The sequence below is a fragment of the Salmo salar genome, chromosome 13 (genome assembly GCF_965601325.2).
Source record: "Salmo salar chromosome 13, fSalSal1, whole genome shotgun sequence".
NCBI lineage: Eukaryota > Metazoa > Chordata > Actinopteri > Salmoniformes > Salmonidae > Salmo > Salmo salar.
Genome location: NC_138303.1, coordinates 71,889,719 through 71,916,119, shown reverse-complemented (window position 1 = coordinate 71,916,119; position 26,401 = coordinate 71,889,719). Strand labels below are relative to the sequence as shown.

Here is a 26,401-nt window from a genome sequence, read left to right as displayed (position 1 = left end):
CCCTGATATGAAACCAGGGTATGTCATGAAAAAAGAAACCGCTTAACAGTGTCCAGAATAGAGAGGTGACTAGGGGGATGTATCGGCTATTTATCCATTCAACTAGCCTGACTGTCCAGTCATTTGAAGTTGCTGTCCCACCGCACAAGATGGCTTTTGTTCAGGAGTGCAAACAAAAGGCAATTAATGGGATTGGCTATGGGGGGCCACTGCTGGAGAGGAAGACAGTGGGGGCGATGGGATTTGTGCTTGGGCTGCTGTTCCAGGGCTGATAGCATCTCGATGAGTGGACTGAATGCTACCGGGAGGCCCATTATGGAGACTTCATGAGCTTCCTGCTGCGTTCTCACAGACTCTGCCCTGTGAACACCATGATTGTGTGGCTAAAGAGTTCAGTAAGTGACTATCTCTGGCTGTGCTACAATGTGTTTCAGCCATTGTCACACTGTCCAATAGAAAACTGACCTGTTCCACTCACTTCCAACAGGATCTAAGCCTACGTAGTAGATAACTTCCATTGGGAAACACAGAGAGCTGAATAGATAATGCCAAACCACTTTGCTAGATTTAGATATGTAGGTTGTGAAAAGTCTCAGTTTTGTGAAAAGCTCAAGCGAGCCAGTGAAGTCTGGCCAATGGCCTTGTCCCCAGAGGCAGTGTCACACGGGACGCCCTGTCAACTCAGCCCTTTTTCAGCGCACAGCGAGCATCCTTTGGACCAGGAAGTGAGGCGGATTAAGGCTTTTGCCCCCACTAAATCAACACGTCTCTGCTAGCAGTGTGGCGTTATTATTCAGCTGTCAGACAAGCCTTAGCTCACCGGTGTCTGCTGCATACATTGGCTGGCACTCTCAACAATGGCCGCTTATCGCTGTAGCTCGGGCCAATGTGGCCGAACCTACCCCAGTGTATCGGGCCAAATAGGCCATTTTGACGTAAACTAAATGCTGAGGCAACATTCCGGAAACTCACGCATTGGTATCTCTTTATGCTTGTGAGGAATTATTAAGGAGTTGTATCATGTTGATGGGAAGCTTTAGGAAAGAGTTATTATCGCAGGAGTTGAAGGATGAGAAGTACATGTGGGGTGTTGTGCATATGTCTGTGGGAGCTGGGATTATTATAGGATGACGTTATACATATGTAGCTCTTAGTCTCAGGAACTGTCTAGAGATTTAACCACAATAGTATTATCTATCTGTGTATGAACACTGTCAGGGGTTATGGAGTGAACTAGCAACACCCATGTTTCAACCCCGTTGCTTGAGTTTATATTTCAAAATGTCATCACAATCACAATTTGTGACCATATTTGGCCCAGAAACCTATTTAAACCCACAAAGCTATTTTCCTTTTCTCGACAAAGCATAGACATTTTCATTGCAGTTGGAAAGGCTGGGGTGGAAATTACATTCCTAATTAGGATTTAGGAAAAGGTCAGTCTGCTTGGACTAGAATGTGAGGCATTTGCAGCGAGCAGGGCAGATGCCATCTGTGCAGAGTGCTGTGAGCAGCTAATTCTGGCACCCGAGAGCAACACGATTTAACACAGATTTTTGTTGTAGGAGCTTCGCTTCGAGCATGGGATTGACTCTATCCTTTGCCAAAACTCTGTGATGAGCTGAATTAGGCCCATGGATCTCTTAAGCCCTTACACGGTCTGAGGGAGCTCCCCAATTTATTTTGACATCCGAAATGTGTGGCGTGTCAGATTGTTTGCACCGGAGTGCTACATCAGGGGTGCCGTCCACTCAATTTGCCTTGACAGAAGGTGTTTTCAGCATCTTACACGGGCCAGCCGGGGGTTGAAAAATCAGCCACCTATTGATCTTAAGGGAGAATGGTCAAGGCTTCCCCAGCTGCATGTAAAATATCAGGAGATGTAGTGCTGCTATGCTTACTTGAGAGTGCAACCATTTAGCGAACTATGGGGGCCACTATAGCTGCAAGGCTTCTCAAACGCTAACCTGTTCTCACCCTACCAGACCCGCTATCTCTGATTTTTCACCACTAACCTGCACTTAATGTACAGTATTGACTCCAGAACAGGCTATGCACAACCCATATAGCATGGTGGCTTCACTTTATGCACAGCAGAATGTCGAACTGGCGCACCTCTCCTCTCCATTCTCACTTTCATACCCACTAAAATGTGCATTACTTATAATGCTTCCTGTGTAAATATGCCTGGATATAAATATGTAGATTAGCAGTTCCAAGCTTAGATTATTTTACCTGTTATCAGAACACCCTCTCATAATTCTATTGATGTTATCAGACTTATAGCACTGGCTGTTTTGAATTTCATGTTGCCCTTGGCAAGTACGAAGAGATTACCTAAGAGGTAGTAATATAAACAGTATGCTTGCCATTTAATACAACACAGGGAATAGACTACAGTGCATTCGGAAAGTATTCAGGCCCCTTTTTCCACATTTTCTTACGTTACAGCCTTATTCTAAAATGGATTATATCGATTTTTTTTTCCCCCTCATCAATCTACACACAATACCCCATAACGACAAATCAAAAACAGGTTTTTAGAAATGTTTCCAAATGTGTATATATATATAAAAAAACTGATATCACGTGTTTTAAATGACTCCTTATTAATTACAAATAAAAACGGATATCACATTTCTTGGGTATGACTCTACAAGCTTGGCACACCTGTATTTGGGGAGTTTCTCCCATTCTTCTCTGCAGATCCTCTCAAGCTCAGTCAGGTGGGATGGGGAGCGTCGCTTCACAGCTATTTCCAAGTCTATCCAGAGATGTTCGATCGGGTTCAAGTCTGGGCACTAGCGGGGCCACTCAAGGACATTCAGAGACTTGTCCTGAAGCAACTCCAGTGTTGTCTTAGCTGTGTGCTTAGGTACATTGTCGTGTTGGAAGGTGAACCATCGCCCAAGTCTGAGGTCCTGAGTGCTCTGAAGCAGGCTTTCGTCAAGGATCTCTCTGTACTTTGCTCCGTCCATCTTTCCCTCGATCCTGACTAGTCTCCCAATCCCTGCCGCTGAAAAACATCCTGATGCTGCCACCATCATGCTTCACGGGAGGGATGGGGCCAGGTTTCCTCCAGACGTGACGCTTGGCATTCAGGTTTCATCAGACCAGAGAATCTTGTTTCTCATGGTCTGAGTGTCTATAGGTGCCTTTTGGCAAATTCCAAGAGGGCTGTCATGTGCCTTTTACTGAGGCGTGGCATCCGTCTGGCCACTCTACCATAAAGACCTGATTGGTGGAGTGCTGCAGAGATCATTGTCATTCTGGAAGGTTCTCCCATCTCCACAGAGGAACTCTGGAGCTCTGTCAGTGTGACCATCAGGTTCTTGGTCACCTTCCTGACCAAGGCTCTTCTCCCCCGATTGCTCAGCTTGGTCGGGTGGCCAGCTCTACGAAGAGTCTTGGTGGTTCCAAACTTCTTCCGTTTAAGAATGATGGATGCCACTGTGTTCTTGAGGACCTTCAATGTTGCAGACATTTTTTGGTACCCTTCCCCAGATCTGTGCCTCGACACAATCCTGTCTTGGAGCTCTATGGACAACTCCTTTGACCTCATGGCTTGGTTTTTGTTCTGAAATGCACTATCAACTGTGAGACCTTTATATAGACAGCTGTGTGCCTTTCCAAATCATGTCCAATCAATTGAATTTACCACAGGTGGACTCCAATCAAGTTGTAGAAACATCTCAAGGATGATCAATGGAAACAGGATGCACCTGAGCTCAATTTCGAGTCTCATAGCAAAGGGTTTGAATACTTTGTAAAGGTCTGTTTTCACTTTGTCATTGTGTGTGTAGGTGTGTGTAGATTGATGAGGAACATTTTTATTTAATCAATTTTAGAATGAGGCTGTAACATAACAAAATGTGGAAAAAGTGAAGGGGTCTGAATAATTTACAAATGCACTGTAGGTAGCACACAGTATGACATTTTTCTCTGTAGCTCAGCGGAATAGTTTATGGACAAAAGTAAGGATAAATGCTGGTAATTGTGAGTAGGACTGATGTCTGACTGTAAAGTCTATGTATACAGAGGGGTCTGTTTGGTGCAGATGAGTGTGATGTAACATAATGTGAATCAAGTGCCTGTTTCTTTACGTCTAGGGAATATTGAGTGTTGAGATCTGATGTCATATTAAGTCAAGAGGAATAAAGAGTGCATTAAATTATCACAACATGATTACATTCTTAACAACCTTGAATTTAACATAAATATTTAATATCTTTATAGGAGTTAATGCAGCAATGTTTCTGTTAACAACTTTACAGATGTAAATCTGGTCAGGCATATTTTGTTCCAGAGAGATCTCTGGACCTCTTATTTCAGATAAGGCCTGTAGGCCGGGGGATGCAAGTTTTAGTTATGCTTTTCTACTGGGTAAAGCTGGAATGCCATTATTCCTGGCACACAATAGCCATCAACAATTGTTCAGTTGAATTTATCATTCACTCACTCCTACTGCCTAAAACTGTGTCACAAAACAATGGTCTCAATTGGCATGCACGAGGGCCTGGACCATGTGAAACACCAGTAGGACACCAAACAAGAGCACTATTTTAATCCAGGAAAGATTTTATCATGCAAAGACGCTGCACATGACTCGATGAATGAGGGTGGCAATATTCTCCTCAAAGACCATTCAGAAATGTTTTGCATTTAGTTAATAATTCAATTGAATAGCACATTTTAGAGCACTTGACATCCCGTATTCTAATGTTAAGCGAGTGCAGATCACAACTGCTATGGCTGCGCGACCAAAGGTGAAGAGTGAAGTTTTGTGGACCAGCCCTGTGAGTTAGTAACTACTCAGCTGGAGGACAAAGTGATAGTGGCCAGATGAAAACACTGATGCAAAGTGACAGGTTCCCAGGCATTCGGTGACACCGTCGCCCCCTAACCCCTCCACTCTCTCATTGGTTCTAGTCAGGCCTACTCTTTGACCTGCGTAGATCAAGAGGACCCCTCCCTGCCGTAAAAGCACAGGGGGCTGCCCTGAAGCGGGGCTTATCGCAGCCACACATGCAAATGCAGAATAAATGAATGCGTAAAGAGCCCTTCCGGGTAAAACTGAACTCTGCCAGAGTCGACCTGGAGAAGATGGAATGTAAATGAGCTTACTACTGATTCCCAACCACAACTTCTAATCAGTGACCTTTTATATATTATAATATATATATATATATAATATATTTATTATATATATATATATAATATAATATATTCACTTATATATATATATATATATATATATATATATAAACACACACACACACACACACACACACACACACACACACACACAGCGCACACAGTGTCTTCTCAGCAGTAGGTATCTTACTGGATATAGCATGTTATACAACGGGTGGGTCTAATCCTGGATGCTGATTGGTTAAAACTGCATTCCAGCTGGTGTCTATTCCACAAGTTACCACCAGCTAAATCTATGATGTTGAAATGCCTATTTATTCTGTTCCATCTCACTGGCACTGTGCAATCCACTGTCTCATCAGCCCAGCCAAGCACTTTATAAACTTGATCTCCACTATAAAAAGCATCCAGACATTATCTCCCATTTCTTTTACACTAGCATTTGGTTTTCAACAGTGGAGACTTGGATAAACTTTGCTGACTGTCTCTCCGATATTTGCAACATTGTTTCAATATGGAAATTCATATCCAGCTGTCCCATAGTAATAAACATGTCGGGAGTCCGGACAAAACAGACAGGCAGGCAGCTTTTCTCAGACAGTCGAAATCATGAATCAACTGGCATAATTTTAATGGATATATACAGGTAAAATGAAATGAAATGCAGCTAGTTTGCTGTCTTTCCAGCTTTAGTTTGAAGTGTGTTGTTGGCTAGTTCCTCTAAACAAGTGTTCTGAAAAGAGTACATTTTCTATGCCAGGTGAAATCATGCATCATTAGCTCATTATGGATGCATCCAAATAAATGTCCCTAAAAACAGCTTAAACAAACACAAAATGCAGCTACTTACTACTGTTTTTCTGGCTGCACAGTTAGTCACATCAAAGTTAGCCGTAGTTGGCTAGCTAGCACGCAAAGGATAAGAATGTTTGCCACCCAGTATGTCAATGGAACATTTAGAAAGAACGACTGGGCTTCGAGGGCATTATCATTCACTCCTACTGCCCAAAATACAGAACAAAAAGACTTAATGACTGGGTGACAGAACAAACTACCAGCCGGCTTAGGTAGCAAACTTAGATTTGTGTCAGGACTATATGGGGCGGCAGGTAGCTTAGTGGTTAGACCGTTGGACTAATAACTGAAAGGTTGCAAGATCAAATCCCCGAGCTGACAAAGTAAAAATCTGTTGTTCTGCCCCTGAACAAGGCAATTAACCCACTGTTCCTAGGCCGTCATTGAAAATAAGAATTTGTTCTTAACTGACTTGCCTAATTAATATCTTGTGGAAGGATTAAATAGTATGAATAAATTCATCAAAACAATGTTTTTAACGGAAATATGTTGGTAACCCCTTGTATGGCACGATTTGCAACAACACCCATGACAATATCTCCTCCAAACACTGATTTCTTGAGCATTATCACTTAAATATTGCATATACAATTGAAGTTTGCTGCTCTCTTGCACTGTTACAACACTCAGCCCTCCTCTCCCATATCAAGCCTGATGACATTCGCTCGGCAGCTGAAGGACTCTGAGGTATTTTCTTTGAGAAGCTTGCGTTATCTTTGTTTGAACTGCACTATATTTAGTCGCAATGGAATGAGGGAAGACCACAAAGCCCATGTACATTTCTGAACTTGGAATTTGCCTGTATGCATTACCATTAGATATTGAATCATTTTATGACAAGAGTTAACATTCCTCCAGTGACTGTTTCAATCATCATATCGATGCAGCCAATGTGACGTCATTCCCTGATCTGGTATCCACTATCAACCCCAGCATCCTGGATAGAAAAGGACTTTCCCTGATCTGGTATCCACTAGCAACCCCAGCAACCTGGATAGAAAAGGACTTTCCCTGATCTGGTATCCACTAGCAACCCCAGCATCCTGGATAGAAAAGGACTTTCCCTGATCTGGTATCCACTAGCAACCCCAGCATCCTGGATAGAAAAGGACTTTCCCTGATCTGGTATCCACTAGCAACCCCAGCATCCTGGATAGAAAAGGACTTTCCCTGATCTGGTATCCACTAGCAACCCCAGCATCCTGGATAGAAAAGGACTTTCCCTGATCTGGTATCCACTAGCAACCCCAGCCTCCTGGATACAAAAGGACTTTCCGCCGGTGCCATATTTAGCCTGTTCAGTTATTACCCAATGCTGAAAAGAGAGAGGAAAAACAGCAATGGCAAGTCTAGCGACAACCTGTGATTCGAGGAAATGAGGCACAAAGATGATGTGTGAATCTTAGGGTACTATCACAACATATTGTGCAATCACAGCATAGCAATAGTGGTCAAATGTTAAAGTTGCCTAGGGTTAATTACACTGAACAAATTAGGCCCTAATCTATGAATTTCACATGACTGGCATCTGTTGGTCACCGATTTTTTTTTTTTTTTAAGTAGGGGCGTGGATCAGAAAACTAGTCAGTATCTGGTGTGACCATCATTTGCCTCATGCAGCGTGGCACATCAGCTGCCAGGAATTGTGTACAGATCCTTGCGACACGGGGCTGTGCATTATCATGCTGAAACATGAGGTGATGGGATGAATGGCACGACAATGGGCATAAGGATCTCGTCACTTTATCTCTGCATTCAAATTACCATCGATAAAATGCAATTGTGTTAGTTGTCCGTAGCTTATGTCTGCCCATAACATAACCCCACCTAGACCATGGGGCACTCTGTCCACAACGTTGACATCAGCAAACCACTTGACCACACAACGCCATACACGCTGTCTGCCATCTGCCTGGTACAGCTGAAACCACTATTCATCCGTGAAGAGCACACTTATCCAGCGTGCCAGTGGCCATTGAAGGTGAGCATTTGCCCACTGAAGACGATTACGACGCCAAACTGCAGTCAGGTCAAAATCCTGGTGAGGACGACGAGCAAGCAGATGACCTTCCCTGAGACTGTTTCTGACAGTTGTGCAGAAATTCTTTGGTTGTGTAAACACAGTTTCATCAGCTGTCCGGGTGACTGGTTTCAGACGATCCCGCAGCTGAAGAAGCCGGATCTGGAGGTCCTGGACTGGCGTGGTTACATGTGGTCTGCAGTTGTGAGGCTGGTTGGACGTACTGCCAAATTCTCTGAAATGATGTTGGAGGCGGCTTATGGTAAAGAAATGCATATTCAATTCTCTGGCAATAGCTCTGGTGGACATTCCTGCAGTCAGCATGTCAGTTGCATGTTCCCTCAACTTGAGACATCTGTGGCATTGTGTTGTGGGGCAGAACTGTACCTTTTAGAGTAGCCTTTTATTGTCCCCAGCACAAGGTGCACCTGTGTAATGATCATGCTGTTTAATCAGCTTCTTGATATGCCACACCTGTCAGGTGGATGATTACCTTGACAAAGGATAAATGCTCACTAACAGGGATGTAAACACATTTGTGTATATAATTGGAGAGAAATAAGCTTTTGGAAATTTTTTGGTATCTTTTATTTTAGCTCACGAAACATGGGACCAACACTTTACACCAACATCCACGTTTATATTTTTGTTCATTGTATTTCATTGCCGCCTACGCACAGATGCTTATATTGCTCCTCGGGTTTCATCTGTGCCCATCTGTGACAGCAGACAAACCTTTAATTTCAGAATATCCTGTCAGAGCTCAAGCTTGGAGGATGAACAGATGGATCCAGTGTTTGATTGAAACCAGAGGTTATTTGTTTCATCCAATAAGAACAGAAGTGGCACTTTACTAAAGCAAATGGTGGGCGATTTTGCTTATCGTCTAAGAAACGAGATGAAAATTAAACTAAATACCTCTGGTAATGGTCTTAGTCGGCCCACGGTGGTAATCTTCACTTCTTATATAAAGAGGCTTCAGTGTGCCCTCACCACTATGTATCCCCCACAACAATGTTAAACTGTGTTGGACCTGAAGCGTAAAAATAGGGGTGAGGGGGGATGACAAAGTTGACCCGTCAAGTCAGCTGTCGAGAGTGACCTCCACTGAGGAGCTGGAGGTCACTGACACTGCTGGATGACCTCAGCTGTGACAACATAACCTGCGGTCACTCGGCCTGCAAGCTTTGCCCTAAAACCGGTCCCTGCTATTGTTGTTGTTATTCTCACTGAAGACTTGAGGTCAGTTTGGCACATTTTCACTAAGGACTTACCACCAGTGTTTTCCCCAAAAGGCTCAGACTTTTCTGTTTCCATCTAAGTTTCCATCTAATGGGCCATTGCTCCGGCGGACCTAGTCTAACCTGGGGCCAAGCCCAAGCCACTGGTACTTTTCAGCTGGGATTTACATAATTGGCTAACTGTGAACATGGGTTAAGAACACCTTCCACGGTTAACACTTTCTCACAAAGAACTGTCTTGATGATGCAGTGGTTTTTGAATCTGCTCTTCACAAGTCCTCAGTGTCAGCCTAAGCTATATGGAAACACAGTTCCCAAAAAATAACACTGCATTAACATAATCACTGGCGACACAATGGTGCTGTAATAGAAAACCCCCATTTAGCCACTTTCCCCCCAGTTCATAAAAAAGGTGGGCTACCACCAGCAGGGTTGGGTAGGTTACTTTCTAAATGTAATCTGTTAGTTACCGATCCAAAACTGTAGTTTTCTATTTATTTTTTATTTAACCTTTTATTTAACTAGGCAAGTCAGTTAAGAACAAATTCTTATTTACAAGGACGGCCTAGGAACAGTGGGTTAACTGCCTTGTTCAGGGGCAGAATGAAAGATGTTTACCGTGTGTAATCAGTAAATAACGTAACTTTTGGATTACCCAAACTCAGTAATGTAATCTGATTACTACTGGATTACTTTTCCCACAAGAAGCAGAAAATAACAAAAATTATCCATCAAACGCATTTGACTTGTGGTCAGACTCCCTCAGGTGGAACAAACTTAAACTTGCACCTTTTTTCAATGCTGAATTTAATGTTATTGAGAAAACAGAAATGTGTCATAATGTATTTTTTTGCAAACATTCTTTCTGAATTTAAAAGTATTCAAAAGTATCTGTAATCTGATGACAATTTTTTTCCCTTCTGGTAACAGATTACATTTACATTTGTTTTGTAATCAGATTACATGCAAGAGTAACTGTATTCAGTTACTCCCCAACCCTGACAACCAGCGCTCCTGGTTACTGGTGGGGGAAGGGAAAGAGGTCCAGGAATTTTCATGTTTTGCTATAGAAACTGTGGAAACTGGAACATGCTTTGTTTGGGGTCAGTGCTAATCCTTTCTTAGAAAGGAGTTTATTCTATATGGAATATAAATGTCAATTTATGAATTCATTAGTCTAAGTCCAGAGACAGTGTATATATTTGCAGCTAAGCTACGTGGGAATTGGCATCTCCTAAGGCTAAAACAAATCAGATTCGTATTTTTGAGAGGAAGCAAAGCATGCCACTGAGATTAGGCTATTTTTATTTTACTTCTGTTGAACACTATCCTGTCTAACAGTATTGTGAAAGCATTTGGTTTTAGTGGGATAAAAGTAACTCAAACCACAATGTGGTTTAGCCTGCACATTTCATGAAGGGCCTCCCAGAAAAGTTCTCGCAGCACCGACCAAAGAAAAACACTCTCTGTAACCAGGTTTTTATCCAACCATTTCATTCGAAGGAATTACCTGACATGTGAAAAAAATCACGACTGGGCGGACAGAAACAGGAAATTCTGGTACAATTTTATGAATGTCGACAGACAATTTGTTTGTTCAACATGGTGGGATCTTTTTGTTTCAGTAAAATTAATTATGCGAGAAATGGCAGTGGAAATGCCTTTATGCGCAAATATTGATACAATTACCATCATATCAAAGTAATCTTAGAGTCAAGTGATGATGTGTGGTCCTCCACCTACGACTCGGGGAAAGCATGCAATTTATTAGGCTACAGATGAAATAATTGATGATGAACTTAACAGGGTGGTCAAAGTGCACGGTGATGAGCTTGATGCTCCTATCCAATAAAATCAAGGGTCTTATTGTGGTGACATGTTGATCGATGCTTGGCTGCCGTTTGACAAATAAAAAATTATAATCTCATCATGTAGGTAGCTTACCCGCACTGTATCTGCAAGCTGTTGGCTAGAGCACGTGCCAAGACCAGAGTGGGCACATTGGCTATATACTGTAATGCAACAGTTTTTCTGACTAAACCATCAGTATAGTTGAAAATGTGATGGAAACCCATTTTAACTTGTATTTTTTTATTCAGTACATAAAAATAAAAAAAATTACGTGCACTACGTCATCACGCACAGCCTTTTATCCGCAATAAGTCAGTTTGATGGAAACACATCTCTGGTGGGAAAATGTACATATTGTTTCATGCACATTTTTGAATATTCGCATGAAAATCTGTCACCAATTGAATGGAAACCTAGCTAGTGGTCAAGTACAGTGAGCTCCAAAAGTATTGGGACAGTGACAATTTTGTTTTTGTTTTGTCTCTGTACTCCAGCACTGAATAATTGAAATTATACATTGACTAGGAGGTTAAAGTGCAGACTGTCAGTTTTAATTTGAAGGTATTTCTATCCATATCGAATTAACCGTTTAGAAATTACAGCACTTTTTGTACATGCATGTAGTCCTCCCATTTTAGGGGACCAAAAGTATTGGGTCAAATTCACTTATGTGTATTAAAGTACTCAAATTTATATTTGGTCCCATATTCATAGCACACAATGACTACATCAAGCTTGTTACTCTACAAATGTGTTGGATGCATTTGATGTTTGTTTTGGTTGTTTCAGGTTATTTTGTGTCCAATAGAAATGAATGGTAAATAATGTATTGTGTCATTTTGGCGCCACTTTTATTGTAAATACGAATAGAATATGTTTCTAAACACTTCTACATTAATGTGGATGCTACCATGATTATGGATAATGCTGAATGAATTGTGAATAAACATTCCCCAAGACGCTAACCTCTCACCATTACAATAAGGAGGTTAGCAATTTATTTGGGGGGGTGATATTTATGCCTCTAACTTCCTTACTCATCATTATTCAATATTCTGTAATCATGGTAGCATCCAGTGTTTAGAAACATATTCTAGTCTAATTTACAATGAAAGGGACTCCAAAATGACACGATACATTATTACCATTAATTTCTATTGGGCACAAAATAATCTGAAACGCAATCTAAACAAACAGCAAATGCATCCAACAAATTTGGAGATTCCCAAGCTTGATGTAGTCATTGCGTGCTATGACTATGGGACCAAATACTTAACTTTTTACTACTTTAATACACATATAAGTGAATTGTGTCCTAATACTTTTGGTCCTCTAAAATTGGGGGACTATGACCAACTCAGTGGCCTTGTGGTTAGTGTCCACCCTGAGATTGGAAGGTTGTGAGTTCGATCCGGCCAAATCATACCAAAGACTGTAAAAATGGGATCCGATGCGAACCAGATGCATCTCTGGGACCCGATGCGTCTCTGCTTGGCACGCAACATTAAGTAGATAGATTGGGGGTAAGGCCTGCGATAGACTAGCATCCTGTCCAGGGGGTGTACTTGTACTTCAAGCTGCCTCACACTACAGAAACCGGAGATAGGCTCCTGCTCCTATGAGCCATTCCAGCTCACACACGCCAAGGCTTGTGCAAGGCTACTTATTTATGTACAAAAAGTGGTTCAACGATTCAACCGATATGGATGAAAATACCCTCTGTAAATTTCTCACTCATTATTATTATTATTATTATTATTATTAATCACGATTCATTCAGCCTTATCCATAATCAGTCTACACTTCAACCTCCTAGTCATTGTATCATTTCAAATCCAAAGTGCTGGAGTACAGAGCCAAAACAACATAAAATGTGTCACTCTGCCAATACTTCTGTAGTTCACTGTATGTGGTGACAAAAACTGTAACCTAGTTTTGCTTGCGAAGATAAATATTTACTCTCTTTGGAGGCATTCCAAGTGTTCACATAGCCTCCCTCGGCTACAAGTTAAACTCTCTGCAGGCCAAGACACTGTGGAGGTACAGAAGTGCAGTTACCCGAGTGGCTGAATTGGAGAATGTATGACCTTTTCTACACCTTGGCCAACAGGCAGCCATGCAGAACTTTTAAGAGCAGTAGAGGGAGAAGAGGGCTTAAGTCTTGAGGAGTGTTGTACTGGACAGTATTTCTTAGCACTAGAGCCAAGTTTAACACAATATGGAGTGGAAGTTGCAGAGCACAGAAACACATCCCATCCAATGCCATTGCTAATTAAGGAGGATAATGAATTGCTCTGTGGGCACCACTTGCTCAGCGAACGCACAGCCTCCTCCTCCTGGGGGAACTGAATCAATGGAGCAGTTTAAAAATAACGAGGAATATTATCCGCTTCATGTGCTGTTGAATGTTCACTGAGGATATGTGTCAAATTGCTAATCACGTGTTTGTGTGCATTACACACAAAAAATGTTTGAAGACAACAACTAGAAGATACTTTGCAAACTAGGTACTTTAATGTCTGCGGTTTTTCAAAGGGGCATGGGAGTATCTTGCTGAGGTGCTAGGCAGCGTTGTCACTTGGGGATTTCACTGGGAAGCTTAATTGGAACCCTCCATTTATGACTTCACACTCCTCTATAACTTTCTTTTACTACCAGAAGGGGAAATATTTGTGAAATTCCCAATAGGAAAATACCATAGAAAGCTAGGATCCAATTCACATGCAGGCATCCTTTCTCTAGTCATCAGTTCAATCACCATCGCTCCATGTCATCTGCATGTATAATTCGAAATGAAGCTAAGGGACGGCTTTTTTCTCCAGTTGCTCTGCTATTGTTTTATTCAGCACTGCTAAACCTGGGATTCTAGCAGGGCATTACTCTAAGATTACCGAGAAGAACCAGCCTTCCCTCTTGAGGAGGGCGAGGGATATTAAAAAACATTCATGTAAATTGCCAGATCGCACACGGCTGTGCCCTGCCAGGAAGACGGGAAAGAGAGAAGGAAAGACAGGGTAATATAGGTCACAAGCACTTTTATGGTTTGAGGGCTTAAACTACACACACAAAGGCACACACACTGCAAAGATCTGTCCGTCCACTGTATATGAACCCAGTGGGAAACACTAGAGCAGCCTCTCAGGCGCAGGTGTCAGGGGCTGCGTCATGGCACTGGGAAGAGTCTCTCCCAGAGCAAGGCGGAGAGAGAATAGACAGGAAGACAGAGGCGTCATAGGGCAGGATGTGGCAGACGGGAAGAGAGACGGGAGATACCTGTCCCACAGTGCACAGTCATCACTTCCTCATTGTCGCCCTGACTCCGAATGCTTTACTGGCCACTGCCGCCGATCCGCTAATGCCCCCATCAGGAAAGCTCCATCTGTTGCTGTGCAAACGCTAAGGAGGATGTCATTGTTAAGAGGATGTATGTTCAAGCAAGGGCCCGGCCTGCTGGATCCGCTCTATCTCTTGTATTGTTCAGCTAGCCTCGCCTGCCAACCCAGGGAAATGATTAGGAATTCAGACTTCCTGCCTGCAGACTAGTCTATTTTGTGTGTAAATTACCAAACGTCGGGACTCGTCGGGGACAGTATATTTTCACAGTATTATTTAGTATGACGTTTAAAATGCTGTCTTCTGCACTCCAAAAGACTGTGTTGTGGCTTTAATATTATGCTCTGGATGTAGATGGGAATGTAATGTTATTCCTTTTGACTGGGGTTTTTGCAAGTTTTTTTCCTGGACAGTTGTTTCTAGGCCAGACCTCACAACCTTTTATCGGAGTTTCAAGCTAACTTAAGCACCAAATATGCACAAATCAAATCAATTTTATTTATATAGCCCTTTGTACATCAGCTGATATCTCAAAGTGCTGTACAGAAACCCAGCCTAAAACCCAAAACAGCAAGCAATGCATGTGAAAGAAGCACGGTGGCTAGGAAAAACTCCCTAGGAAAAACTCCCTAGAAAGGCCAAAAACCTAGGAAGAAACCTAAAGAGGAACCAGGCTATGAGGGGTGGCCAGTCCTCTTCTGGCTGTGCCAGGTGGGTATTATAACAGAACATGGTCAAGATGTTAAAATGTTCATAAATGACCAGCATGGTCAAATAATAATAATCATAGTAGTTGTCGAGGGTGCAACAAGCACGTCCGGTGAACAGGTCAGGGTTCCATAGCCGCAGGCAGAACAGTTGAAACTGGAGCAGCAGCACGGCCAGGTGAACTGGGGACAGCAAGGAGTCATCATGCCAGGTAGTCCTGAGGCATGGTCCTAGGGCTCAGGTCCTCCGGGAGAAAGAAAGAAAGAGAGAATTAGAGAGAGCATATTTAAATTCACACAGGACACCGGATAAGACAAGAGAAATACTCCAGATGTAACAGACTGACCCTAGCCCCCCGACACATAAACTACTGCAGCATAAATACTGGAGGCTGAGACAGGAGGGATCAGAAGACACTGTGGCCCCATCCGATGATACCCCCGGACAGGGCCAAACAGGCAGGATATAACCCCACCCACTTTGCCAAAGCACAGCCCCCACACCACTAGAGGGATGTCTCCAACCACCAACTTACCGTCCTAAGACAAGGCCGAGTATAGCCCACAAAGATCTCCGCCACGGCACAACCCAAGGGGGGGCACCAACCTAATACTGTCTTATTTACAGCCTTAGCTAGCCTTTTAGCCAGTAAATTCAAAATAAAGCTTTTTGGTGAAATCAAAGACAAAGTAATGCTTAGTAATATATTTAGGCAAGCTGATATGGGTTTATTGTCTTAAAGATGGAAACGGCAGTAGGGGGGAAACCGCGCTACTGGCCGCCCCACCACTATTGTTATTGTTTCTGTCGAGTGTCATGAGTCCAATGATTTCCGAAGGGGAAAAACAGTGTTCGTTGTTTGCAGTAACTTATTTGTTGTTGTAATAATCACAAACTGATGTGGCTGTTTCAAGGATTCTAGCTTTAATGTGCACACGATCATCAACAGGTTTTTATTTTATCAAGTTGTACCATGAGATACTTGGCCTCCTATAATTACCTCATTAACATACACTCCTACCTACAGTCACGACTGAAATCATTGGCACCCTTGATAAAGATAAGCAACAAAACGTTATATAAAGAAAAGGGTTCAAAATGATTGGCAACCCTGTTTTCAATACTCCCGGCACCCTCCCCTTGTGAGTATAACGGCACTGAGCCTTTTTCTAAAATGTTTTATTGAGATTGGAGAACACATTGGGAGGGATCTTAGACAATTTCACCATAGATAACCTTTCCAGGTCCTTGATGTCCTTGTCTGTGCTTATGGACCACAAGTTTTCTGGGGGCCATTACAAAATGTTGATTTTGTGGTCAATTAACCATTTCTTTGTGGATTTTTGATGCATGCCCTGGGTTATTGTCTTGCTGGAAAATCCACTTGCGGCCAAGTTCCAGCCTCCTGCCAGAGACAACCAGGTTTTTCGCAAAAATATCCTGGTACTGGGTAAAGTTCATTATGTCGTTGGCCTTAACAAGGACCCAAGGACCAGTGGAAGCAAAATAGCCCCATAACTTCAAAGATTCACCACTACCTGGGGAAGGCAGGTAGCCTAGCGATTAGTTGCTTGTTCAAATCCCAGAGCTGGCAAGTTGGAAAAATCTTCCGTTCTGCCCTTGAGCAAGGCAGTTGACCCCCACAACAACTGCTCCCTGGGTGACGATGACGTGGATGTCGATTTAAGGCAGCCCCCCTTCAGAGATTCAGAGGGGTAGGGTTAAATATGGAAGAGACATTTTGGTTGAATGCATTCAGTTGTGCAACTGACTAGGTATCCCCTTTCCCCTTCTATATTTTACAGTAGGTATGAGGTTCCATTTTGGATATGCATCCTTCTTTCGACGCTAAACCCACCACTGGTTTGCGTGGCCAAAGAGCTCTATTTTCATAACCAAGGGCATGTCTTCGTGTCCCTTGATATTCTGGAATAGAGGAATATGTTTCAGGCTTTGACAAAACAATTTGATGTTTCAGTTTAGAAACATAGTAATTAGCTTTTCAGTCAAGCATTGTTACAGTATTAACAAAATACTGTATTTTATACTGCTTTTATTCCTTGTCACTTCTAATGCTTGTGGGCTTTTTAAAAGGCAAAATGAAAAACTTTTTCCTCTCAGGGTCTAACTTTTGTTGTCTGTCTGAACTAGAACTGTATGAAATGGATCACATCTCGAGAGATAAAGCCCAAAATACTGTTATTAAAGATTCATAGCCATTAACATTAGCAATGTGGGGAACATTAAAGTTTCAAAGGTTTACACTAAAGAAGAATTACTCATAGTCCTTCCTTTCCATCGCTCCCACTCCTGAACTTTAGTGATAAATCGAAATTTACCGAATGGTTACCTGGAGGAAAATGGAGGAGGGTCGTGCTTTTTCAATTTCAGTCAAGGGGAGGGTTAAGTATTTTTTTAAACCTAGTCCAGGGGAGGATCATGTCATTTGTAATTGATTCAATTTCTGTATTTCTCAGTGGTTTAGAATTAGTTGCTTATTAAGTTTAAAGTTTAAATATCACATGCACAAGTACAGTAAAATGCATTTCTTGCAAACTCAAAACCCAACAATGCAATAATCAATAACAATGTATTACTAGAAAAAAACGCGAGAAATACGATTAAGAAATATGAAATACTTTTGTGTATTTAAGTAAGCATACTATATACAGGAAATATTTAAAAAGTCAGGTCCAATACCATATTTACATGTGCAGGGATACTGGAGTGATGGAGATAGATATGTATAGGGGTAAGGGGATTAGGCAACAAGATAGAAGAGAAACAGAGTACCAGTAGCTTGTATGTGAGTGGGTGTGCGTATGTGGAGTCAGTATAAACGTATGTACATATTATGTGTGAGTGAGAACATTATGGTGTGTGTATGTGTGTGTGTTTTGTAGTGACAGTGTGTGTCTGTGAGTGTGCATAGAGACAGTGAAAAGATTGAAATAAAAGATGCATGGTTAACTCTGATGGTCCGTGTAGCTATTTTGTTATGAAATTATCAGTCATATTGCTTGGGGACAGAAGCTGTTCAAGAGCCAGTTGGTGTCAAACTTGATCTACCAGTACCTCTTGCCATGCTGCAGCAGAAATCATAGTCTATGGCTTGGGTGGTGGGTTTCTTTGACAATTTTTCGGGCCATCTTTTCACACCGCATGATATAGAGGTCCTGGATGGCAGGGAGCGCGGCCCCAGTGATGTTATGGGCTGTCCGCACAACCCTCAAACCTCCTGAGGGGGAAGAGGCACTGTCGCGCCTTAACGACTGTGCGTGTGTGTTTGGACCATTTTAAGTTTTTAGTGTTTTTGACACAGAGGAACTTGAAGCTGACTACCTGCTCCACTGCTGCCCCATCGCCCCGCCCACAATCAAACTCTTTGGTCTTGTTGACGTTGATGGAGAGGTTGTTGCTCCGGCACCACACTGCCAGGTCACTGACCTCCTCCCTGTAGGCTGACTCATCGTCGCCGGTGATCAGGCCTACCACCGTCGTTTCATCAGTGAACTTGATAATGGAGTCGTGCTTGGCCACACAATCGTGGGTGAAGGGGACTAAGCGGCCCCTGTGTTAAGGGTCAGTGTGACGGAGGTGACGTTGTCTACCCTCACCTTCTGGCGTCGGCCCGTCAGGAAGTCCAGGATCCAGTTGCAGAAGGCGGTGTTAAGATCCAGAGTCCTAAGCTTGGTGATGAGCTTGGAGGGGACAATGGTGTAATCAATGAACAGCATTCTCACAGGTATTCCTCGTATCTAAGTGTGTGAGGGCAGTGTGGAAAGCAATTGAGATCGCATCGTTTATGGCCCTGTTGGGGCAGTATGCAAATTGGAGTGGGTCTAGGGTGTCTGGGATGATTGAGTTGATGTGTGCCATAACCAGCCTCTCAAAGCACTTCATGATTACAGAAGTGATTGTGGCATGAAGCTTTAGAGTTTTTAGGAACAGGAATGATGGTGGTCATCTTAAAACATGTGGAGATTACAGACTGGGACCAGGAGAGGTTAGAAATGACTGTGAATATGCCTGCCAGCTATTCTACGCATGCCCTGAGAACGCTCCCTGGAATACCGTCGGGGTCCCCGGCCTTGCGGGTGTTGACCTGATTTAAAGACTCTTCTCATGTCGGTCTCAGAGATGGCAAGATCACCCAATCCTTTGGGTCGTTGACAGCCCTCACACCTGGCTCAATAGTTGTTGTCAAAGCATGCCTACAATGCATTGAGTTCATCTGGTAGAGAGGCATCGTTGGGCAGATCATGGTTGGGTATTCCTTGGTAATCCGTAATGGACTGTAGCCCCTGCCACGTGGCTATATTAGGCCATATATTGATGTGTGTTTGTCTGGTAGAGAGGCATCGTTGGGCAGATCACGGTTGGATTTCTTTGTAATCCGTAATGGACTGTAGCCCCTGCCACATTCGGCTATATATCGATGTGTGCCCGATGCCACCCCTCATCTCTGATTCTCCACTGGGCACGCAATATCATGTGCACCTATAGGCTATTTGGTGTGTTCTCAATCAAATAGCCTATAGGCTATAGTTTACGAAGTCCATGCTCGGAGAAGCACAGAGCAAAGTTACATTTCTAACATAGATGCTGTGACGGTGTAAATACAACTAGGCTGCATTTAACACGGCAATGAATATTCCAACCCTGAGCCTCGACCTGCTCTGATCTTGCTGATAAAAAAATAAATGTGTGTCCTGTCTAACCAATGGCTGTGCTGTGTAGGCCTAGGGTGGGACTTCAGAAGGAGAGTCAAAGGCTTCTTACAATGTTTTTGTTGTTGATTAGGTCTAGTCCAAAAAATGCACTATCTTGCGCAGGGACTAGCCTATTTTCTGTTCAGTTTGAGAAAGAGAGCACGAAGATGAGGACTGGAGGTGAACTTTGATAACTTACTAATTTAGTTGATTTTATTCAAAATAATTTGTTTCTTGCTCAAGATGTATTTATCAGAGTTATTGACCTCACAATAAGCCAGATCCGAGTAGCCTAACTTGCATTGTGGTGCAGAAACTTGAAGCAGCAGCCGCAGCAAAATCAATCGGAAATGGACAGCTCATGGTGCTGAAAGTAGGCAAATTCGAGTAGGCATAATTCATTTTAATTAGACTTTACTAACAGCAAGAGGACTTTGTGTTGGAGCCTATTTCTTCCTATTTAAAAAATAAGAGGTAGGCTTACCTGTTTGACAGGTGAAATGAGGCTATAAGCTGCTATATCCATAGATTTGTAGGTCAATGCTACACTCACCTCGCACTCTTCAAATAGCTTACCTCTGTGTTAGTGACGGGCTGTTAAGTTAAAACCAAGACTTGAATTGAGGGGGTATGAGAGGGTATGCCATAGGCCTACCTTTTTATAAATAAAATGGCAAAAAGCACAGCCCTACCCCTTGTTAGCTAAACATTTTGAAGAAAATAAAATGGTTCCGATTTATATAAAGTGATCTATAACAGTGCTTTGGTCGGCGATGCTTTACGCTACAAACAAGTTGTAAAATACTGGGAAAGATGTGACTCTGACGGATATGGGGTTTTCATTGTTTAATTTTCTTTGACATTCAGAGGCTGAGCTACAACCTTTAACCGAGGAGACAAAAAATGTACTTTTCTTGGGAAGTAATCTAATTCTGTCACTGTCAATTGATTAAGCTATTCACTTTCTGTACAATATAATGTTGTTGTTTAAACCCAGACAGCTTTTCGGTAAACACTTGTGACCTTTTTTTTGTTGGGTTAAGCCACAGAAGAAGAGTAGCCAGCAGTTAAAGCTTACATTTTTCTGCGTTGGTCGGCCTAGGGTGGAAAGGTAGGCCTAACTTTTGAAAGTACCATGCTCAGATAAAAATGTTTACAAACAGGGACAGGTTCGTTGCAAACAAGACACACTGATTTGGCATTGCAGAAATATGGTAAGATAAACACACAGGCCTATTTCTCTGTCCATCCTTAGCCTGCAATTTCAGTAATTTGTGTGGTATTAAAAAATATTCTCCTAATATGTAAAATGAAGTACAATTGTGTGAAATGTTTCTAAAAGGCTTTTTTTTTTCTCTGACCTGCAAATACGATGATAGATTCATGCAATGTTTTTACCATAAAGGTGATCTTTCTACCCCTACTCTTGTCCACAGTGGTATGCCAACCCACAACCTTCGGGCCCGCAGCCCTGTGCGCTATCAAAATTCCTGTGTTGCCATGTAATGCTGACAGGACGAAGAACAGTTTCTAAAACTGCATATCTAAGGCTCTGGTCTGTCCAAGTAGTGAGGGTAAACAGATCACTCCCTTACTACATCTGATTAATTGTTTAATCTTATATTGATGTAAGAGGGCGGATAATCACCTTTTTCAGCATGTGGGACAATGTATAGCATGGTGTTTAAACTGACGACATAAGGTAAACAAGCTGTGATCTAGTAATGATCTCAGAGACATTAGGGTAAGCAGCTTACCCTGTCTGCTTTAGAAGGCAACCCCAGACAGCTCCCTCAACCATGCGTGCATTGGATAGTGTATTGGATAGCAGGGAACTGGTATGATACCAAAGCAAGCTGACCTTGACTTAGTAGGAAGTGGGTGAGTGTCACAGAAAATACACCTACTTTAATGCCTGGGTGTGAGTAGAATTTCCTGGGGAATGGTCTACCAAAGGATCCGTGACCTTACGCTTTCAGACAGACTTGTCTCTTCAGGTCACCGACTCGCCTTACTGTGTGAAAGAACTGTGTGGTGCTTTGCTAATTCACTGTCAGCAGAGGCCCGGTGAACTCTAAAACAGTAAAAGGCTCTAAATGTGCTCCTGTCTTTTTAATGGATTGGGGGGCTTAGGCCTCTAGCAGCTACTTGAGCCTAAGCTTTAGTCTCAGGGAGACTATTCATGGGTGTATGACTGGGTTGGGATGCATGTGTGGGAGCATGGCCTTTCTGTGTGATTCTGCAGTGCACACTACAAAATGTGAAATCTAATCGTGACTAAATATCTTATAGAGTGATAATTCATTTATTAAAATTAGTGGGGGGTTTTCATACCAAGCTAAATTATCTACTATCATTGGCAGATAATTGTGCTTATTTGAACCTAAAAAAGGCCAGCACCAAACCAGTGTCTCTACGTTTGTACGTTTGGTAGAAAACAATAATGTTAAGTTCTATATCATCGTAAGTTAAAACATTTTGAAAACTGTGATTTTGAAACACTATGAGATTCACGGTGATGTAGGGAGCAAGAAAATACCCTCCCTCTGGCTAGAAAGTTGTTGCAGGTTTTGAAAATCTTTTTATAAAAACTTTTAATCCCACCCTGTGATGTCATAGAGAAGCATTTTGTTGGACACTTATCTTTTTAACCACAGATCATAGAAACACACCGTTTTCACATATGTAGACACTGGTTTGGTGCTGGAAATAATGAATATGAGGTTGAAAAGTGATGGAGTTGCAATTAATTTATCTTATTTAAAGATAAGACGATTTAAGGTAAAATATCTTGAAATACATGTAAGATAAATTACTTGTATTAAGTTTTTTTTTTTTTTCGTTAAAACAAGTGAAATTATATGCCATTGATGTTCGATAATTTAGTTTGGTCAGAAGAAAACACTAATACTAGTAAATTATCACTAATATAAGATATTTAAGATTGCTTAGATTTAACTTTTTACAGTACATCCCTCTGTCACAAACCAAAGCGGGTGTGTTTCCAGGGCACTCAAGGCCCATTACTGCTACATGGGCACACGTGTCAGCCAGCGGCTAGGCTGCCACTGGCACGGGAGAGCTCGCACCGAGAAGGGCACGTGTCTCCCTGCACAATTACCCACCGTGCGCAGAAACTGAGCTCGCCTTGCGTATGCCCGCATTGGTTTGCCGCGCCAGACTAAAAATGGAAGGTAACAGATCCAGGTCATGGTACGCTGGAAAGAATGAAGAATGCGTCTGGGTGGGGTGGTAGACTGGGAGCAAGGGGATGGAGGGGTTTGATGTTAATTGAGTTTCTGGAATTTTGGATGAACTGACTGGTTAGAAACATCCCTAATGCAGGCATAACAGCCAGCTGACAAACCACAGCCCTGCAAACAGCCACCAATGGACATTGCACGTGTGTGTAATGGCAAAGTTTGGCAGTAAGGCTCATGTTTCTTCCTTTCCTGTTTTGCAGGCTACTTCAACGTATTGGCAGTAATACTGAAAACAACGAATGATGCACCATGGGCCAACGAGTTTGAATGTAAGAGCCAATAGAGATGTCGTAATGTATACACCAACACGACAATCAGTTACAGACATTTCCTGCTTGACCTTGACATGACACTAAGGAACCAGAACTAGATAACATCTATCCTTTGCTTCTTCCTTTAAAAAAAAAACGTACATCTAATTCCCTCTTGTCTCCTCTGGCAGCTATCGAATTGTCCTGTTTGATAGAGTCCATCTCCACAAAAAACCCAAGAATCGAATGGAAGAAAATTAAGGATGGGGAGCCCAGCTATGTCTACTTTGAGAAGAAAATCTCAGGTAACGCAGATTCAACGGAGTGCTTTGTCGTAATGGCGTCTTCACTAATATCTCCAACATCAATATCAAAGTGACAAAACCCCCCCAAAAAATTCAAATCCTCTTACAGACACAAACAACTTGGACTAATGAAGGAATGACATTCCGTTTTATACTCATCAATTATGCCTGTATTAAATCAATGGGAACTTAAAGCATGTTTTTTACTCCTGCAGGAGATTTGGAGGGCAGAGCAAGGATCAGAGAGCCTGCAACACTGGTGATAACCAACGCCACAAGATCAGACTCAGCCAGTTATCGTTGCGAGGTCAGCGCCCAGACTGACCTTAAATCCTTTGATGAGATTTTGATCAACCTTGTCATAAGAGGTAGGTCTATCATCCCACCCAGCCGCATTTCTTCATATCTGCTCAACACATAATCACCAGCTTTTTGCACCAGAAGCACATCATTAGTTGTGTTACTACAGTAAACTGTGGTATAATATTGAAACCAGAAGAAATTCAAGACTGTACACCCACACGAAGATGCATCACCTTGTGGCTATGACTGAAATGTTTGGGGAAGGGAGCATTGCCGCTACCTCTGTGAAATTGCATGTTTGCCATCAGTCATTTGCGTTGCAATTCTTTAATGCATCTCATTTCACTGCTAAAATGTTTGCCCTTATTCTTTAACCTTGAAGCTTTGAAAGTTGCTATGAAACATAACATACAAAACACAATGAACATGTAGTCTTTGTACCTAAAACAGCCATATCAGTTTACAGGAACTCGTTTTTCCTCTGTTTTACTAAAACCGAGCTGCAATAGTGATAACTATCGATGCTGTAAGCTGAAACCGTGTTTTAGGTCACGCCAACCTTTTGGCACACGTACTGTATGAGGATGCTTTTTGACTGTGGGGCAGCTCTGCTCCAAAGGCGTGTTCTGGGCTATATGGGGAAACCACTGAAACTGCATCCCCGCTAAATCGCAGTGCTAAAGATGGAAAGTGTTGGCAGGGTTTGGCACGGGGCAAAAAACACATACCCACCCTCCGAGATCATTCATTGGCCTAGTAACTATAATTCAGTGTGTATTATGGGCTATGCTGTTTTTGACACAATCAGATGCTGAGTGTTGCCATTGCTAAATGTGTGATTGTGTCCACAGTGAAGCCAGTGGTGCCGAAATGTGCTGTCCCCAAATCGGTGCCTGTAGGGACGGCGGCAGAGCTGCGATGCGTGGAGGATCAGGGTTTCCCCAAGTCTCAGTACCAATGGTTCCGCAACAAGGAGGAAATCCCAGATGACCCCAAGACCAGCTCTAAGTTCATCAACTCCTCCTACACGCTCAACGCCGAAACAGGCACCCTGGTGAGTGTGTGTTTGTGTACGGTGACTGGGAGGGAAGGGGACACTGTAGTGCAGGGCGAGGCTGTGGGGGTGGTGGCCATGCCCCCAGCGGTAGGGGCAGATATTTTGGGGTGACGGTGTGAGGGGGCTTGAGCCATTAGGGGAATCTGCTGTCATCATTGGCACATTCCTGAACTCCCTCTCCCCTAGATAGTCAGTGGCTCGGCCCCTTCACTCCACTCAACCTTTACACTGGCTTCTAAAGGTTGGCCTGGCTGTCACTGACATACTTTACTTCCAGGGAGTCACACCCTACTACTGTTCATATTGGCCGCTTGTCCTTGAAGACCACCAGCACATGCTGCCAAATCTGCTTTTCATATCCAACTGAAAGCCAACTAATTATTAACAGGACTATAATTAGAGGACGAGACCGTCATTAATGTGGGTTAAAATCCGATGGGAGACAGCATACAACGAGAACTGAAGGGATATCTGTTGAAGAGTAAAGCTACTCATTTTGGGGACAGTTCCACCCCCAATGTAATTCAAATTGAACCTCGTTATAAGCCCGCACTTTCCCACATGCAGTAAATACACCAGAATGAAAGGACTCCGGTTATATGGAATGTAATTGAGACTTGCTGTTGTTGGTTTTTCCCCTGCAGAAATTCAGTGCTGTCAGAATGAACGACTCAGCAGAGTACTTCTGCCGAGCAAAGAACGACGCGGGCCACTCAGAGTGTGGACCGCAGACAATGGAAATCTGTAAGTCTGTCTGACAGCTGACAAAGTTGTACACAAGACGCATGTTGTTTGTTGAAGCATGTCATTCCAGTAGTCCTGTATTCAATTCATAAAGAGCCAGTTGAAGGTATCTCAACTTCAATTCTTCATTCTTCCTGTTGTTTTTCCCCAGATGATATCAATATTGCCAGGATCATCCTGGGAGTGCTGGTGGTGGTGCTATTGTGCATAACAGTGGGCCTCTGCTTTGCGTACAAGCGTGGCTACTTCGCCAGCCAGAAACAGACTGGAAACAAGTGAGTGAAACTTGAGCGGCAATAGGGATGGGTTATGGCTCATTGAGGTTTAACATTTGCCAATTTAGACTTTATGAACAAGCTTGACTTCACAACTTGACCTGGTTAACTTACGGCCCAAGGTATTATAACATGCATGGAACAATTCTTTCTAGAAATGTTTTGTTTTTGCAACAGCATAAATGCCTTCTGATCATGTCTCCATTGTGTTTCAGTTACAAAGCACCAGCCAAAGGAGAAGGGGTGGACTACGTCAGAACCGAGGACGAGGTGCGTAAAGAAAAACGAAGATTTTTTAAACTCAAAAAAGTTCAACTAGGCAGTCCTTT

At 42.7% G+C, this 26,401-nt stretch overlaps 1 protein-coding gene across 1 annotated transcript in view; it reads left to right on the top strand.

The window, feature by feature from the left end:
• Positions 1 to 26,401, top strand: part of LOC106567734 (junctional adhesion molecule 3B) — a 56,453-nt gene that overhangs the window by 27,800 nt on the left and 2,252 nt on the right. The window contains exons 2-8 of the mRNA XM_014137400.3: positions 23,338 to 23,406; positions 23,580 to 23,693; positions 23,909 to 24,061; positions 24,848 to 25,050; positions 25,698 to 25,797; positions 25,949 to 26,072; positions 26,288 to 26,342. Coding sequence (XP_013992875.1) covers positions 23,338 to 23,406; positions 23,580 to 23,693; positions 23,909 to 24,061; positions 24,848 to 25,050; positions 25,698 to 25,797; positions 25,949 to 26,072; positions 26,288 to 26,342 — 818 coding nt within the window. The remainder of the gene's footprint in view (positions 1 to 23,337; positions 23,407 to 23,579; positions 23,694 to 23,908; positions 24,062 to 24,847; positions 25,051 to 25,697; positions 25,798 to 25,948; positions 26,073 to 26,287; positions 26,343 to 26,401) is intronic.